Source organism: Glossina fuscipes, unplaced genomic scaffold, assembly GCF_014805625.2.
Source record: "Glossina fuscipes isolate IAEA_lab_2018 unplaced genomic scaffold, Yale_Gfus_2 3, whole genome shotgun sequence".
Classification (NCBI taxonomy): Eukaryota; Metazoa; Arthropoda; class Insecta; order Diptera; family Glossinidae; genus Glossina; species Glossina fuscipes.
The window spans coordinates 10254558-10270264 of NW_023998417.1; the positions used below are offsets into that span (position 1 = coordinate 10254558).

The 15707-nt window shown below is 33.8% G+C and overlaps 4 protein-coding genes across 4 annotated transcripts in view; 2 read left to right on the top strand and 2 right to left on the bottom strand.

Annotated features, from left to right (window-relative positions):
* The window catches only part of LOC119634319 (prolyl 4-hydroxylase subunit alpha-1), a 128716-nt gene that overhangs the window by 11516 nt on the left and 101493 nt on the right, over window positions 1-15707 (top strand). The window lies entirely within an intron of this gene.
* Window positions 6511-7045, top strand: LOC119634326 (28S ribosomal protein S18c, mitochondrial). The gene is made up of 2 exons (XM_038028402.1): window positions 6511-6545; window positions 6619-7045. The coding sequence occupies exons 1-2, from the start codon at window positions 6512-6514 to the stop codon at window positions 7014-7016; spliced, it is 432 nt and encodes a 143-aa protein (XP_037884330.1). The 5' UTR covers window position 6511; the 3' UTR covers window positions 7017-7045.
* On the bottom strand, window positions 9862-12208 carry LOC119634320 (RING finger protein 37). Its single transcript, XM_038028388.1, has 2 exons — window positions 11290-12208; window positions 9862-10889 (listed from the first exon to the last, which is right to left on the bottom strand). The coding sequence occupies exons 1-2, from the start codon at window positions 11998-12000 to the stop codon at window positions 10050-10052; spliced, it is 1551 nt and encodes a 516-aa protein (XP_037884316.1). The 5' UTR covers window positions 12001-12208; the 3' UTR covers window positions 9862-10049.
* On the bottom strand, window positions 12728-15124 carry LOC119634317 (sphingomyelin phosphodiesterase 1-like). Its single transcript, XM_038028382.1, has 6 exons — window positions 14906-15124; window positions 13922-14837; window positions 13319-13856; window positions 13078-13260; window positions 12858-13007; window positions 12728-12790 (listed from the first exon to the last, which is right to left on the bottom strand). The coding sequence occupies exons 1-6, from the start codon at window positions 15015-15017 to the stop codon at window positions 12770-12772; spliced, it is 1920 nt and encodes a 639-aa protein (XP_037884310.1). The 5' UTR covers window positions 15018-15124; the 3' UTR covers window positions 12728-12769.

Below are 15707 nucleotides of genomic sequence, written 5' to 3' on the forward strand. Positions count from 1 at the left end.
TGTTGGTTGTAGTGTTAGCAGAATTGAGCCTGGAACTGGAAAGGATCAATGACGTGAATGAAAAATTTTATAATTTTTACGGTTATTAGTTAAAGCGGAAAGCGCGTCAGCAGGCGCTTTGGTTTTCTCTCACTTAAGAATTTTCTCTCAGCCATTCTTGCCATTTTCCCAACGCCCATATACTATTATGTAACGCAAGAAAATTAATCTACAGTTTTAACGAAATGTTTACAAAAATGAAATTTTACGAAAGGCATATGAAATTTATTTTCTCGATCTCATATAGAAAGTAAAAGCAACAACAATGCAAAAGTAGAAAAATAGTTTGTTTTTTTTTTTTTTTGTTTTTTCTTTGCTCTTTTTTTGCTAAATAAACAATTTTGACAAATTACTACAGAATATTATTTGCTCTTTTGATTATATCATATTGTAACGAATACTTTTGGTAAACATTTGCTTAACATTCGTCACGCCATTCCTTCTTATCTATTTTCATCAATTGACCGACAACATAAACGCCTTATCCCCTTACAATGAAACGATAAGCAATGTTATCTTCTTCGAGACAATCTGCATTTTATTGCGATAACTTTTTATGCTCGCCATCGAGAAGTAAAGGTGTACAAATTTCATCATATCGTTTATCAGTTCCCAGATGAGCGGAGCAAAGATTACACAAATTAAAGATAATCCCCATCAGCGGAACATTCTTGACAGGCCTTGATCATTGGATTGATTCGCGTGCAAGTGAGCTTAGAAAACTGCAAAAGAGAAAAACTGGCAGATTATAATCCCAATATTTGTATGAATGCATGTGTTCGTTAATAATCTATGAAAGGAGGAAAGACTCGAAGCGAGTGGGAGTGTGTGACGAGCGTTCAAAATTCGTTGCAAAACGAGTATAGTTTTCGTTTTTTGTTCCTTCGCGCTATGTTAGTTCTATTATTATTATTATGTTTATTGAAAGTAAAATGAAAACATTTCATGAAATACTTTATTGAAACATATCTCCCCCTCTCATGTTTAGCTAGGACACTGGTTAACTTCATAAAGTTGGCAAATATATTAGAATTTCTCAATTTGCAAAAAAAACGAAGTGAGATGAAAGATTTTTGCAAAGCGTAGTGCGTACGGAGCTCAAACTTGCCCGTAGAAGCCGAGTTTTGAAACTTCAAATCTATGCCTGACAACTGCTTAATACTAGAAGCTCAAGCATTCTAATTTTTACTGGGCTTTAGGTTGAAAAATATCGAAACACTTTTCTTCTTGTTCTCAATCTCCTACACTACTTGCGGTACAAAGGTATACTAAGTTTGTGTGAGTATCGGTATATATACCCAAAAGAACTTGGGATAACCACACCTTTCTATTGTACCGACCAATGCAGAATCACTTTTTTAATCGATTTGCTCTTATATGTCCGTCTGTCCGTCTGTCCGTTTCGTATCCTTTCGTTCAGCCTACAGGCTGCAAATGTTTGATTTATTTTAATGAAATTTAGTGAGCCAACATCTTTCAATCCAATGGCTATTGAAAATGGTTCGGATTGAGTTACTTTTTCGACCACTGCTCATAGAAGTCTATGGTATATGGTATTTAATGGCGAACCGTGCCCCATTTCAGTACTTTTACTTGTTTTTATGTTTCATGCTTTTCTTGAAAATTTTTGGAATTAGTTTTGCGCATACGTTGATATAATAGAAAAGCAAAACAAAAGTGTAAAGTAAAGTCCAGTTAGTTTAAGTTTAGTCCTTCACTCGTTCAAACGAAGAAAGACTAAGTCTTCCCATTGCATCGGACCTTGATCTTGAAAATATGCTTCGTATTAGTGTGCATTTATTTGTGGGTATAAAAGACTATATATAAAAGCTTGATTATATGTATCCTTCAAGCCATACAATGAGAATGAACTACGAGTTAACAAAAGAAGGCAAACAAGATGTAGAGGAGGGGAGTTGTTGTCATCATACAACTTGATATGAATAATCGATGTATTTAAAAAAGTAAACTCTCAAGAGTTTATGGAATCGAAAAATATATTAAAAAATTTTTTTTTCATATTCTTCTAAGTAACGCAATTACAACAACATAAAAACGCTAGTAATCGAAATGGCAGACCAAGAACATATGAAATAAAAATCACGCTTATTTTTCAATAAACGACCCTTAAAAGGCGAAACAAAACACTCATAACTATTCATTGAAGGACACACACACTTTCGCATCACATTGAGAAATAATGCGCTAGAGAAAAAAAGAAATCTCAAAAAAAAAAAAAAAAAAACAGAAAACACATACACATCCGTAGTGTAGTAGAAATGGAAAACATTCTAACCGATATGCATGACTAATGCCATAACTGGGAAAAGATTTCCGGCTAACCGAATGTTTATACGTAAAAGGGTTATAACTTTTCACTATTATTACGGTTATGTATTATTATTATTATTGTATTGTATTGTGTTGTATTGCATTGTGTGGGTGCCATAATTTAATAGATATTTGAATGAAAAGAAAAAAAAAAAAAAAAAAAACAACAGTTATATTAAATATAAATGTATTTATGCTAAACGGACAGATATACAAGATATATAAGAAATCGACTATACGCACGCATGCATACACACACACAGACACACACAGAGAGACACGCATATGCGATAGAAAATACGAGGAAAATTTTTGTATTGAAATTGTGTTTTCAAGATTTCGAATAATAATGATGCATTCGTTATGTCGTTTTCCTAATTTAACCCCTTTTTTTATATTTTATTGGAATGGCATGAAGTAAAGGGAAAAATAGTTTTGCACATTATTAAATTTTCGAGTGTAGCACTTGAAAAAACGCATAAAAGATGATTGAAATCGTGAAAAAGAGAGTACCGCATGCTGATTGTTATTATTATTATTATTATTATTATTATTATTATTAAAATCACATCATATTCATAAACATTTATGAGGGTTGCGTCTTATGTCCGCCTTTCACACAAGCATCCTGACAGTGTATTAAAATTGATTTTTCCATACGCATTAGAAGGACGACAGAGTTAGAAATGGCTTTGAAAAAAAACATAAACACGAAAATACGTCTCCGTGTACTTATGGCACTTTTACGCAAAAAAATTAATGATTAATGATATTTAACGGGACCGAATTTTTTTTAACCGCATTGTTCCGTTTACGGAAAATTCTGACATTTAAGCCCTTTTTTATAGCTTAATAGCAAATTTCGGTTGATTTGTACGGTATCAGAAGGTCCTCTAGACCTTAAAAAAAATTATGGCTTACACTTAGGCTGCTTAGTTAAAGGTAGGGTCAGCAGCAACCTGCGTGCAAAAATTTCTAATATTTTTGCTAAATTTAAAGTTGATAGCTTCGTTTTCGTGGATAGGAGAATGTTTACAGCAGACATTACGCAATCGGACAGATGGACATGCTTAAATTGGTTCAGAATTTTATGCTTATCAAAAGTATGTATACTTTGTGGGGTCTATGATGCTTGCTTCCAGGCGTTGCAAACGTGTTGACAAGTTGAATATACCTCTCATCCTTCAGTGATGAGTATGAACATAAATAAGAGAAGTTTCTATGCTAACAAAACATTTAAGTCTGAAATTTTATCGGATTTTAGCGAAGTAGATCAACAGGTAATCAGCACAATTTTTTTGAGTCATGAACAACTGGTTACCGTTTTGTTACATTCTTGCATCAATTATTCATTTAAATAATGCTGGTGAACTATTTTATGAAATTGACACTAATAACATTATTAATATGTATGTACACTAGAAAAATGTTATATATAATCAAAAGGAAGAAAAAACACTTATGAATCACTAAACTTTATTCCTATAATAGACACACTTCTCCCTATCCAAGAAGGGCGTACATGTATGGTATGGAATTTATAATATAATCGTAAACTATTAGCAAAAATATTTTACACTATCCGGAAGGGAAAAAGATAGGGAAGCGGTAATACGCTAGTGCTGTGCCTTTACCGAGTGAGCACTCACTATGGCTACGACGAACCTGTACTGTACCGCATTAAAGCTTGAACCCATGAGCACAGGCTTGGTAGCAGCGATTCTTACGTATTCGGCTATTCAAGAGCAAGTTGGGCTCTTTTGAAGGAGACTAAAGGTCTAACATACTCAGCCGCGTCAGTCCAATCCAATCTGTCTTTCTTTTTTTGCTGACCATTTTCTCACCACAATTCTAATAAAATGCATTCAATAAGCAGGTGCTACGTGCCCACGTAGAGGCATAATGAAAGTCATTACATTGTAAGCAACTGACTGACTGAAAGTCATTACATTGTACGCAAATTTTACAGGCTATAGGTTACTCTAATAATAGACGCGGTCACAAACACCAACAATGGAATTCAGTGCTGATATTAAACAACAACGCTGCCATTCGGAGAATTAGCTCCGAGCAGTTCATCACTTCTTTTGAATACCGATAAAGGATTGCTAATAAGCTGCATTTCTGAAAGTAATCATAGTGCAATTATTTTGTTAGTGTTGAAAAGTAGGTTAGCTTCCTATCGATGATTAAATGAAACTTTAGCTTCCCAGATGCATGTTTCTTGGTCCAATTGCTGCACAGTTTTGCTACTAAAAAGGAAAAGTGCTACGATAGATAAAGATTAAGGATCTATAGAAAAAGAAATATCTGCTAAATGCTGGTAGATAAGCAAGAGTAACCGAATAGGTAAGAATCAGCGCAGTATAGTTCATTTTTGTCGTAGTTACACTGAATGCTTACTCACACACCCACTGTTCAGTGCCGCAACCTCCCTAGCTCTTCCCCCTTTTTCATTTCCTTCTAACCATCACCGTTTTACCTCAATACAGGACATGCCTTCCGTCATCGCTTATACTAAAAAGAAAGTAAAAAATTAAAAAAAAAAAAACGGGCTTACGGATGTATTCAGTTTAATATTGTAGGCAAACGACATGCTTTTTTTCACCTTTTGCTTCTTGTTAACATTTCTGCTCGTTCTTCTTTTTTTTCTGTTCAACTTTAAATTCAATGAGCAACGATTAATTCTTCTCGCTAAGGATTTATTCATTTTCATCTCGTTGGATTCCAATTTGCTAGTAAGTCTCAATAAAGGATAAGAAAGATAATCTAGTCCTATGATTGAAAATGTTTTCTATCAATTTCCAAAGAAGCGGTAAAAATAAAAATATTTCTTAATACAAAGTGCTTATAAACAAAAATACTAAAACAATGTAATAAATTGAACAGATTCTCGTTTATTTTTTTACTTAAACGCTACCAGTTTAAGCAGATTCGGATTGGACACATTTTAAAGTTATGTCCACCATCACACCCGGCCGCTCAGAAAAGTTGTTCTTTATTTATAGCTCGTACGGTGAGAAATTCCCGTTGGTATTTTATTTGCTTATGTGTGTAATTTGTTTACGTAGGAAATTTATTTGACTTTTTGTGAATAAATGACACGTTTCGTTTTTTCCTTCTTTCTCTTTTCTCCTTTTTTGCATTTTCCATATCATGAAAATTAGTTATTTCTTCTTTTTGTAAAATATTTGGAAGGCAATCTTTTGTATAAAAATCTTTTCGATTTCAATAATACACAAAAATTTGCGCAAATATTATACAAATAAACTCACACATGTACATAGAAATTTCTATAGGCATACGCTTTCACACTTCCGTTTCCTTTTTTCGGTTTTTAAGAAAAACAGGAAGCGCTGATATTTTTCTGGAAAACTCAAAGTAAAACAAATCCCTTTAGAAATTCATACACTCACTCCTCCTGCACTATTGTAAGTGACAACGTAGGCATTCTCTAAAGGCTAAGCAATAATAATTCTTTACTTAGAAAATTGTCATTTCAGTAGTTTATAAAATATATCAAAGATATGTTAAGATTTTCAATTTTCTATAAAGAGAACTTATTAAATGAGAAAGAGAATGATGCATTTAATATTGTAACTGTAAATATCTATCTACGCTTGTAGCTTGTATTTAAAAGTATGGATAGTTCATATGTTATGCATACACAACATACAACAAACAATTCAACTTGGATTGGATGCTTTCGCTTTGATTAAGTCAAATTTAATCAAATAATTCACTGATTGCATAATTATGTAAAAGCCACAATTCCGGTCATTTGCATAATCATTCAAAAAAGTTGAACAATTGCTTGTCGTTTAACAGAATTAATTTTCGTGCGCTTTGCAACACTTTTTGTGGGAATCATCTAATGCACAAACCCTTGCAAACACATATCAAGTCAGCTGCTAAACTTTGTTTGTTTTACAGACAAGCTATGAGCATGTGAATAATTTCCTTCTTCTTTCTGTTCATGGCAAAGCGTTGCCATTTATTGAAAGCAGCTCCGTTTTCTCTCTCTCTCTCTCTCTCTTGGCCTATTGTGTAAACAGCTGTAAAGTGGTAGCACTAACAGCTGTTGTACTGTACTCTTTTTTTTTCTTTTTTTTTTTTGTCAATACAATATATATAAGCAAAAATGTTTAAATTTGCAAAATATCTTGCGGACTATGGTAAATAATTTAATTAAACATGTTCATAATGAATACAGACACAATTATTTTTGACTTTTTTAACATTTCCCAGGTTCTGTAGTTAACATAGCGAAAAATACAATCCGCTCAGTTAGTAAATCAGCTTCAGATACAAGTTCATTAGCAGCAGTCTCCAATGATACCGATGAACCTATTGATATACCGAATCCATATCAAAAGGAGCGTTCTATCTGCATATTGTGCAAACATAATATAGTTCCGGATTATAAAAATGTTCGACTTTTATCTCAGTTTCAATCACCATACACCGGTCGCATTTACGGACGTCATATAACGGGGTTATGTAAAACAAAGCAAGCCGAAGTCGAAACAGCAATAACACGTGCGCAAGCTTGTGCTTTAATGCCTACTTATCATAAAGACATTGATTTCATCAAAGATCCTAAATTATTTAACCCGGAGAAACCCATACGCCCACATAAATACTAAATTATTTTAATTTAAAAAATATATTGTATATTTGCTTTCTATCAAAAAATATTAATTCAAAACTCTTACAGAAATTTGATATTTGCATTTATATAATGCGTCAATCCTCTACATATTTAATCATATTTGCCGGTAATTGTAATTTGGTCAAAAGATGCTCGCGGCTTTCACTGGGATCAATTTTGGTCTGTAATTCTTGTAGAGCACTTCTAAAACCTGCTTGCCAAGTTTCAATGGCTTTCTTAAGTTCTTTTGCTCTCTCAGTATGCTGTCGGCGAGCTTGTAGCTCTTTTTCCATTTCATCTATTTGAGCTAAGACTTCTTCCTTGGATAATCGACTTAAATATTCTTCAACATTGTCATTTTGTGTCTTTGATTTATATAAGTTTTGTATAAATAGCTTTCAGGTTCGAGGTTATATCCTTCACCTTTTGTATCTATTTCATCGGAGGAATGGAATTGTAAGCGTTTTTTGCTTAATTTCTCTTTTAAATGCTTATTTGATGCCAATCTATGGGTTCGGCAATTTGTGCTTTTCGCTTGTTTACTCATTTCGTTAGAATTGACCGATGGCGTGTTTACTGACGAGGATAAAACCTTTTTGTTGCCTTTCTCCGATCCATATGAAACGGCAGCATTATTGCCAATCGTCCCCGATTTCCGACTTGGCGTTGCAGAGGCTGCTTGCGATCTTACTCTTAAAGCACTACTAGATCCTCTTAAACCCAATCGCTTGATCGTGGTTTGTTTCGGTGTAGCTAGATTTGGGCTTTTTTTTTCCATATTTCTCAGTATCTTCCTTGTCGGCCCTAATTAAACATACGCAAACGTAAATTGGGTGAAAAATGTTCACAAAATAATTTTAAAGCAACAAAAATTCGATTTGACGTATAAAATTACGAAAAAAAAAAAAAACACTTTAAATTTTGTGAACGAGTCGTAGTAGCAGAACGGTAAAGTGGCAGCACTAACCGGTAAGGATAACAGTGCAACAAATACTATGAGGCAATAATAATGGAATTAAGTAATTTGGCTTTTTTTTTTTTATAAAAATAAAATAAGACACTTAGAATTTCAGATATTTGCTTTTAATTCTTTATTATATCGGAAACAAAGAAATTAAAATGTTGCCCTCTTTCAAATTTAATCGATTGGCATGCGTGTGTTATATGTGACAAGAATACACACAAATTCCTTTCTTGCCATCTATTGTCTAACACAATGAGGCTTCGCTTATACTCCTAAAGCCTAAATGTTAAACACGCCGCCAAATGCATAAAACGCGGCCTAATGATCAGAAGGCAGTTGCAAAACGCAGCTATAAGTTACAAAATGCCGAAAAATGTTAAAATTTTATAGACACAGTCTAATGTTAAAAACGGCCCATTGCTTTGCCAAGATCTACTAATGGAATATGAAAGAAAGCGTAATTATATTTCCAAGCCTTTCTATCCGGCCTATGATTAATTTTTCTATTGTTTACTCTACATAATTTCAGTTTCTAATTAATGTGCGATACTGCATGCTTCAAATTTAAGACAGCAATTAAAAGTCTTACGGAAATTTCCCATAGAATTATGCATTATGATTCTCGGAAAATTAGCGTAGCCTTCGATTTAGAAAATAAGAAAGTATTCTTTCTTCAATATGGGTCGTGCACCGCATATGTGAATCAAAGTTTTGCTCTTTGTTCTATTTTTATCCCTTTTCCAAGCTCAACATCACGTACAAACGCATATTTCTACGATAATGATAAACGGGCAAACACTATAGCAATTCATTTTTTTAAATTTTTTTTATTTGTATTTATCTCTAAAATAAGTGTAATATTATGAGAAAATACGTATATTTCTTATTAGATGATTTTCCTTAGTTTCATTAAATATTTTTCGCTTGATATTTTTTTTTTTTTTTGTTCTAAACACTTATTAAGAATAATATGTTGTATATGAAAATAAAATGTAATACATATATATATATTTATATATATATATATATATGATCAATGAATATGGTAGGCGATAATGAATATATATATGTTTGTGTGTGTAATGTTTGCATTTGTATTATTATTTTCTGTTTGATATAATTTCTCTTCTTTTTTTTTTTTTTATTAGTATAAATTATTTATTACTGCAAGGAAACATTAGTTGTAATTGTCTGCTTTATTTTATATTATTTACTCCCTCTCGGTACTATTTGCTGGGTTGTATGTGTGACTTGCTTGACTTATTATATATTGAATTTTTTAAATTACTTCACCCCTTTTAAATGAACAATTTTATTTGCACTATAAAATATATATTTTGGACAATGACATTTCAAGAAACAAAAAAACAAAAAAAAAAAACAAAAAAAACGAAAAAAAAAACATGAATGTAACTGATGGTTGAAAAATTTAAACTACAAATTAATAAAGTAAAAAAGTAATAATTAATTAAAATATAGTAAAGCTTGATTAACATATATTTTTAAAATGATAAAAAAGCGGTGGAAATGGTTTCATATCTTTATTCTTTATAAGCAAATATATTCAATGCTACTGAAAATTTCTTATTTTCAACCGAATGCCTAAAATTTTAAACTTTAAATTTAACAAAAATTTTTATTTTTAATTTTTTTTTTTTTAAATTTTGAACAAAATTACGAAACATTTATAATGTTCGCATAAACAAATAGATATTACGTACACATTGTGTGACTTTCGAGTGAACGATGTTCTATAATACTCAAGTAAATCCTTCTCTATATTGCTTTTTGTTTTAGTTCAGAATGTTCACATACGAATTCTTGGATGGAAGCCCATAAATTCTTCATAGACCTTCTTATTATTACTATTTTTTTTTTCTTTTTTTTTTTCTTAAATTTTCAGTAACATTTTCTACGTAAAGCGTCTCAATTAACAAACTTAGAAAACTTTTATATTATAAAAAAAAAAAAAAAACCTGTTTTGCAAACTAGAAAAATTGAGATGACAAAGACTATATAAAAAAAATATCCCAAATTCGTTTCTCTCTTTAGTTTTCATCACATTTACAACTTATGATACCGTTCGACATCCGAAGAACGGAAAGCTGTCTTACAGACACATTTTTCGGATTGTGTTAACTGTACTAGACATTCCCGGCAAACTAAATGACCGCATGTTTGTATTTCATAAGCAAACTCCGGTGTATGACATTGTATGCAAGCGTCCGTTTTTATGACTTGTTTGGCAGCCGGCTGCGTAAATCTAGTAATTTTTTGCAGAGCTTGCTGTAGGGCCGCCTCAATATTTGGCGTAGTTGAAGAGCTACTGGTTGTGTCAACAATTGTTGCTGCAGTTGCAGCTTTAGTAAACGACGATGTAGCTGTGGCCAAAGTTTGCGTAGCCGTCGAAGCCATTGGTGATGTCGATAAGCCATCAGAGGAACGTGTTTTCACCAGAGTTGTCGTAAAAGCATTTACACTTATACGTGCACGCTTGGTTGGTGGTGGCAAGGCATACGATGCAGCTAAGTCTAAATTATCCATCGACGATGATGTGGCTGTTGCGGAGGTTTTATAGGACTTTGATAGTGATGAGTAAGTTCCAGCTGAGTTATGTGATTGATACAAGCTGGCAACCTGTGAGGCATGTCTATTTCTGCTGCGTCGAACTTTCGAACTGCCAAGTGATCTTGGCACGGTCTTAAAATGTTCGGAATTCTCCATGAGGAACTTTTCTATTCTAGCTTTTAAAGCCAAATTCAAAATGGCTTTCCGGTGTGCCGTAAATTCTAGACCAGTGAACGGATCGGACGGTAAACGTCCCCATTTAGCCTCCTCTTCTGAATGCTTATCTATGGTTGATTGATCAACTACTTTGCCTGACGGTAAAACTGTAGGAAATATCTAAAATACGTGAGGAGAACAAAAAAAAAAATGGGCGTGATTAGTTGATTAGCTAAATAAATGCATAAAAGTACTACTACTAAAGATAAAGAACGAGCGACGACTAAAGTTCATTCCAGTTCGTATTTGGTTGCTCGCCATAACATATTTATTTGAGAAAACTTGCAAAATGTTCTTCTATTTAAAACATATGGTATGACGCACTCTGTCACACTGGCATTCACCTTTCAACATGTCACACCAATATAAAGTGCTCTCGTAGTGGTAGTTGACGCGCATATTGCACACGCTATGCCATTATAAGACTATTCTTCGGCTATTTAATTTTTAAGCTTTTCTCTCCTTCTCTCTTTCTCTTTGTGTATTTTTTCGTTTAAAAAAAGTCATATTCTGTACTTACCATTAATTCCCAAGTAATTGCATCAAGGAATTCTTCTGGTATTTGTAATGTTGATTCTTTATTCAATTCGGGTACACAACGTGACGGAGATCGTTGACCCACTTCTTCGGCAATTCTCTGACGTTCTAAAGGATCGTAAGGATTGGTTATTTCATTCCAAATGCTTTTCACCAATTCACGATCAACCGTATCTAAAGAACGAGCTGGTAAGCCCCATATTTGAATTTTACGCAAGACTGGTGCGCATTTCTGAGTAGCACGTATAATCAATTTAATGCTATTAGTATTAGATAACATGCGATGAGCAGTCTTAAAAAAGAAAACTGTCTCACTAGGTTGCTGTTCGGTGCGGCCGCTGCGTGAATTGTAATCGCTTTGATAGCAAAACGTTACCGAATCGATATCTTTAGCTAAATCACGTACATACGCGACACGTTCCCATATGCCCTCGTTTTTTCCGTGAACTTCAAAAGCCGTTGACCTTAATGCACCCTGACTATTCCACAATTTAATTACCTTTAAATCGATGGCTCGTGGAAATTCAAAGATAATTTCCATTGGCGGCTTGGTTACAGAGAATGCCATAAATCCGCGTAATAATTGTTCAGGATCGTCGGCTATTAAATTTGTCGGTCCATACCCATCTTCACAAACTGCCTCACATTCGACTGTCGGCTTGAGTTTTGGATTAAGAAAATTTATCAGACTCATTTAATTGAAGTAGAAATTATTTTAAAAATGATATAGGCACTGATGCTGTTGTAATGAAATTTTTCAAAAAAATTTCAACAAGCTACGCCCGACGAAAATTTTAAAATATTCGCCCCTTTTTCAAGCAGTAATCACTTAAAATAATATGATTTATATAAAAAATGGCGTCACTTTCAGTTGCTTTGTAATTAATTTTAAGAGGAAATTGTATGTGTTTTTCTTTTGTTATGTGCACTGGCCAGTATTGTCATATTTCTAAGATTTTCATATCTCTGAGATAAAACAACAATAATGCACGTGAAAACTCTAAAGCACTTATATCCCTTTTCCTCCCCAAAATTTATTCAAGGAATATGGTAAACAAAATGCCCACATCAACGAAAAAGCAGAAACCTTTTTGCTCTCACCTAAAACAAAGCAAAAGCAATTTGAAACCATAAGTAAATCATGAGCTACAGTTTGAAAAGCATTCAAATCACTAAAAAAAAAAAAAAAATATCAAACTTTGAATAGCACTCGTTTTATTCGCAAAAGAACTTTTACTCGCATATATATCAGAAAGTATATAGATATTCTTTATCAGCATCAGAATCTGAATCGATTTACGTCGATTTAATCTGCGACCGTAAATTTATATTAAGATTTTTCTGAAAAATTTATTGATAAAATTTAAAAAATATATATATTGCATAAGTATTTCATTTAAATGCAAATAAATCTATATAATATATGTACGTGGGTTATAATAATTGATCTCGACATGTTTTCTTTATTCATAACTTGAATCCATCTATTTAAAAGTGAATAGCGTAATTAATTTTCGTATTAGAACTAAAAATAATTTTATAAGAGCTTACCGCTTTTATCAGTCTTGCCTTTAATTCCTCACAACGTTTACGCTGATCGTTGACGGTCACAGCAAGACGACATATGGTTTTTAGCATACAAGATCGATTGCAACCTTTTCTTAATCTCGGATCAGTGGAAAGCATTTTAAAACGCCAAAACTACAATATGTCGATGAGAAAGTTATGATAAATGCATTATTTCGCTGCTTTTTAATTTCGAGTTAAGAACCTTTTCTAGCAAACGAGGATTATCAGCCATTTGTTCTAGTAATTTATCAAGACCGGCTGGACTAAGATCGTCGGTAAATTCTTCTGAGAATATATATTCTTTAAACCAGCGAGGATTTTCGGCAGCCCCAGCAGTGTTCGCCGCGGTAAGATTAAAAATCCAGGTTTCATGATCGACAACTTGCTAAAATGTAATGTTAAAACAAAACTAGTAGCCTTAGTAGCTTTAAACAAAAAGTTACCAGCGTCTCCGGCTCTACGCGGTATATACGATAGTTGGGATTTTTATAAGTCCATGTGGTTAAAGCTCCACCATTAAATGTCACTGCGACTGCATATCCACCATTGGTGTAATGAATATGCATTTCATCGGCATGACTATGGCCATTAAAAATACCGCTTATGGTTTCCCGAAAGCGTCTGACGAGCCGATTAAATTCGCGAGACCACACATTCCAACATGTGTCATCACCTGAAGGTACGTGAGCTAAAATGTGAACGTGTTCGTTCGCCCTCTCCGCAGCCAATAAAGTTTCATATAACCACATTAACTGTGTTTTCATATCGGTACCGTTATAAAATAACCACCAATTATCCGTATAACAATCATTGTTATTCAAGGAAATAATGCGATAACCGGGTCTAGCTAAAGCTGTGTAATAACCGCCCCTTAAGACGGTTTCCTTAGCTCCTGCGGGCAACCATTTAGACCATATATCATAAAGAAATTCATATAACCAATGACTATTGACGCTATCGGGCGCATAGGCGGGACTGAATCTGACAGATAAAGAGAAAATCGGTTTCTCTTTTTTCGTTTTTACTTCCAAAGTTTACAAACTTACAAATTTAATGGATGTGCTTCGTGATTACCTATACATGGATAGACGGGGACGTCAGGAAACAATTCATAAATACGTTTAACTACCCTTTCGTAGACGACTTTATTTTTTGCCATAGAGGTGCTCCAGATCATATGATCGATAACATCACCGGTTTGAAAAATATAATCAACGTCCGCATGCGCTTGCCGAATATGAGTAAATGCTTGATTGACTGTATGCCAGGGCAAATCGCATTCGCGATAATCACCCCAATAGCCAGCCGCCTTCGACGTACCTACAGCCAGACTCTTGTGACGCTGACAGCACAATGGTTCGTCACATTCAGCCAGCGATCCTGGCTCGTACAAAGGATCGTGATGTATATCGGTCAAATGCAGAATATTCAAATCGTTTGGAGTTCTCCTGCCTCGATTCGACTTGGACGCAATTATGGATGGCTGATCTGCATCGTCCAACTCCAAATTGAAATTGAAATTTGGATGATCGGCGACATTGCAAAAAGTAAATTGTATATAAAAAGAGCAAATTGTTTTTGCATCCACAGAAGTGTTTTCAATAATGTATCGTAGGATGGGCCAGTGACCGTCAAACAGGCCTTCGCACACTTCTTTCGTTTGTATTTTTAAGCGTTGACATGCATCTATAGCAATCTTTTTAGCTACAGCATCGCCCTTAGGACCGTTCAAATCGTTTTGCTCATCACGAAACGTACGGACGATAACACCGGCCATTGCCCGACAGACGACGCAAACGAAAAACTCATCGACTGGCTTCAGTTTATGAATATCCTTAACATATTTATTCATTCCGTTACGTGAACTTTCCAATTGCATTGTCACGTAATTGAAAGTAGGCGTTTCCACTCCAGTCTCGAGATATTTCATATATTCGCTTTCCAACTTATTAGCCATATTATCTTAATGGATGAAACAATTGCTTCGTTAAGATTGAAAAAAAAAAATGATGAAAGACGAACGTGCTTACCTGCCGCCGCCGATAAAATAACATCGTTAGGTGTAAATAATTTAAGAATACCCGATAATTCTACGGCATTTGTTGCAGTAAAAATTAGAAAAATTATCGAGACCCATAACATTTTCTTGTTTACGTTCAGACGTTTGCTACGTTTGTTAAAATGTAACGCACTGACAATTGAAATCTTGATAGCTACATTTAGTTTGAATAGTTACATGTACTTGCAAGTTGATGTCACGTTGTATAGAATACAAAATACTTTTACCCGTTCTACATCGTCTCCCGAAATCATCATTCTAAAGTTAAAGAAAGCCGGTCATCGTTAAAATAAATTCTAACTAGAAATTAATTTATAAGCTTTCACTAACAGAAAATCTAATTAATTCTAGAGCTTGCAAGCGATTTGCATTAAAAGTCTAATTAATACTCATCGTCAACACTCACACATATAACAGTTACGTGGAAAATAATTTTAAATAGTGAGATAAATAGATCTGTAGCAACAAAAAAATGCTTTCATGAAAATTTATTGAAATTTTCGCTTGTAGGGAAGAATGAAAGACACACCTAAAAGGCTCCAAAAGCGATAGGGATAGACATTGCGAATGCAATCGTTAATACGAATGCATCAATCGTATATTTGATTCGAATATTCGAATACCAAAGTGAAGGAACCAAAGATGACGTATTCATGAGATCAGACGGATCTATAAGACTGTCACACCGCTACGCTGGGGTACGTAAAAAGTTCATGCGACTAGCTTATGCGATAAGTTAGGAAATTAAAAATATTAAAAGCTCGGATCTGCCA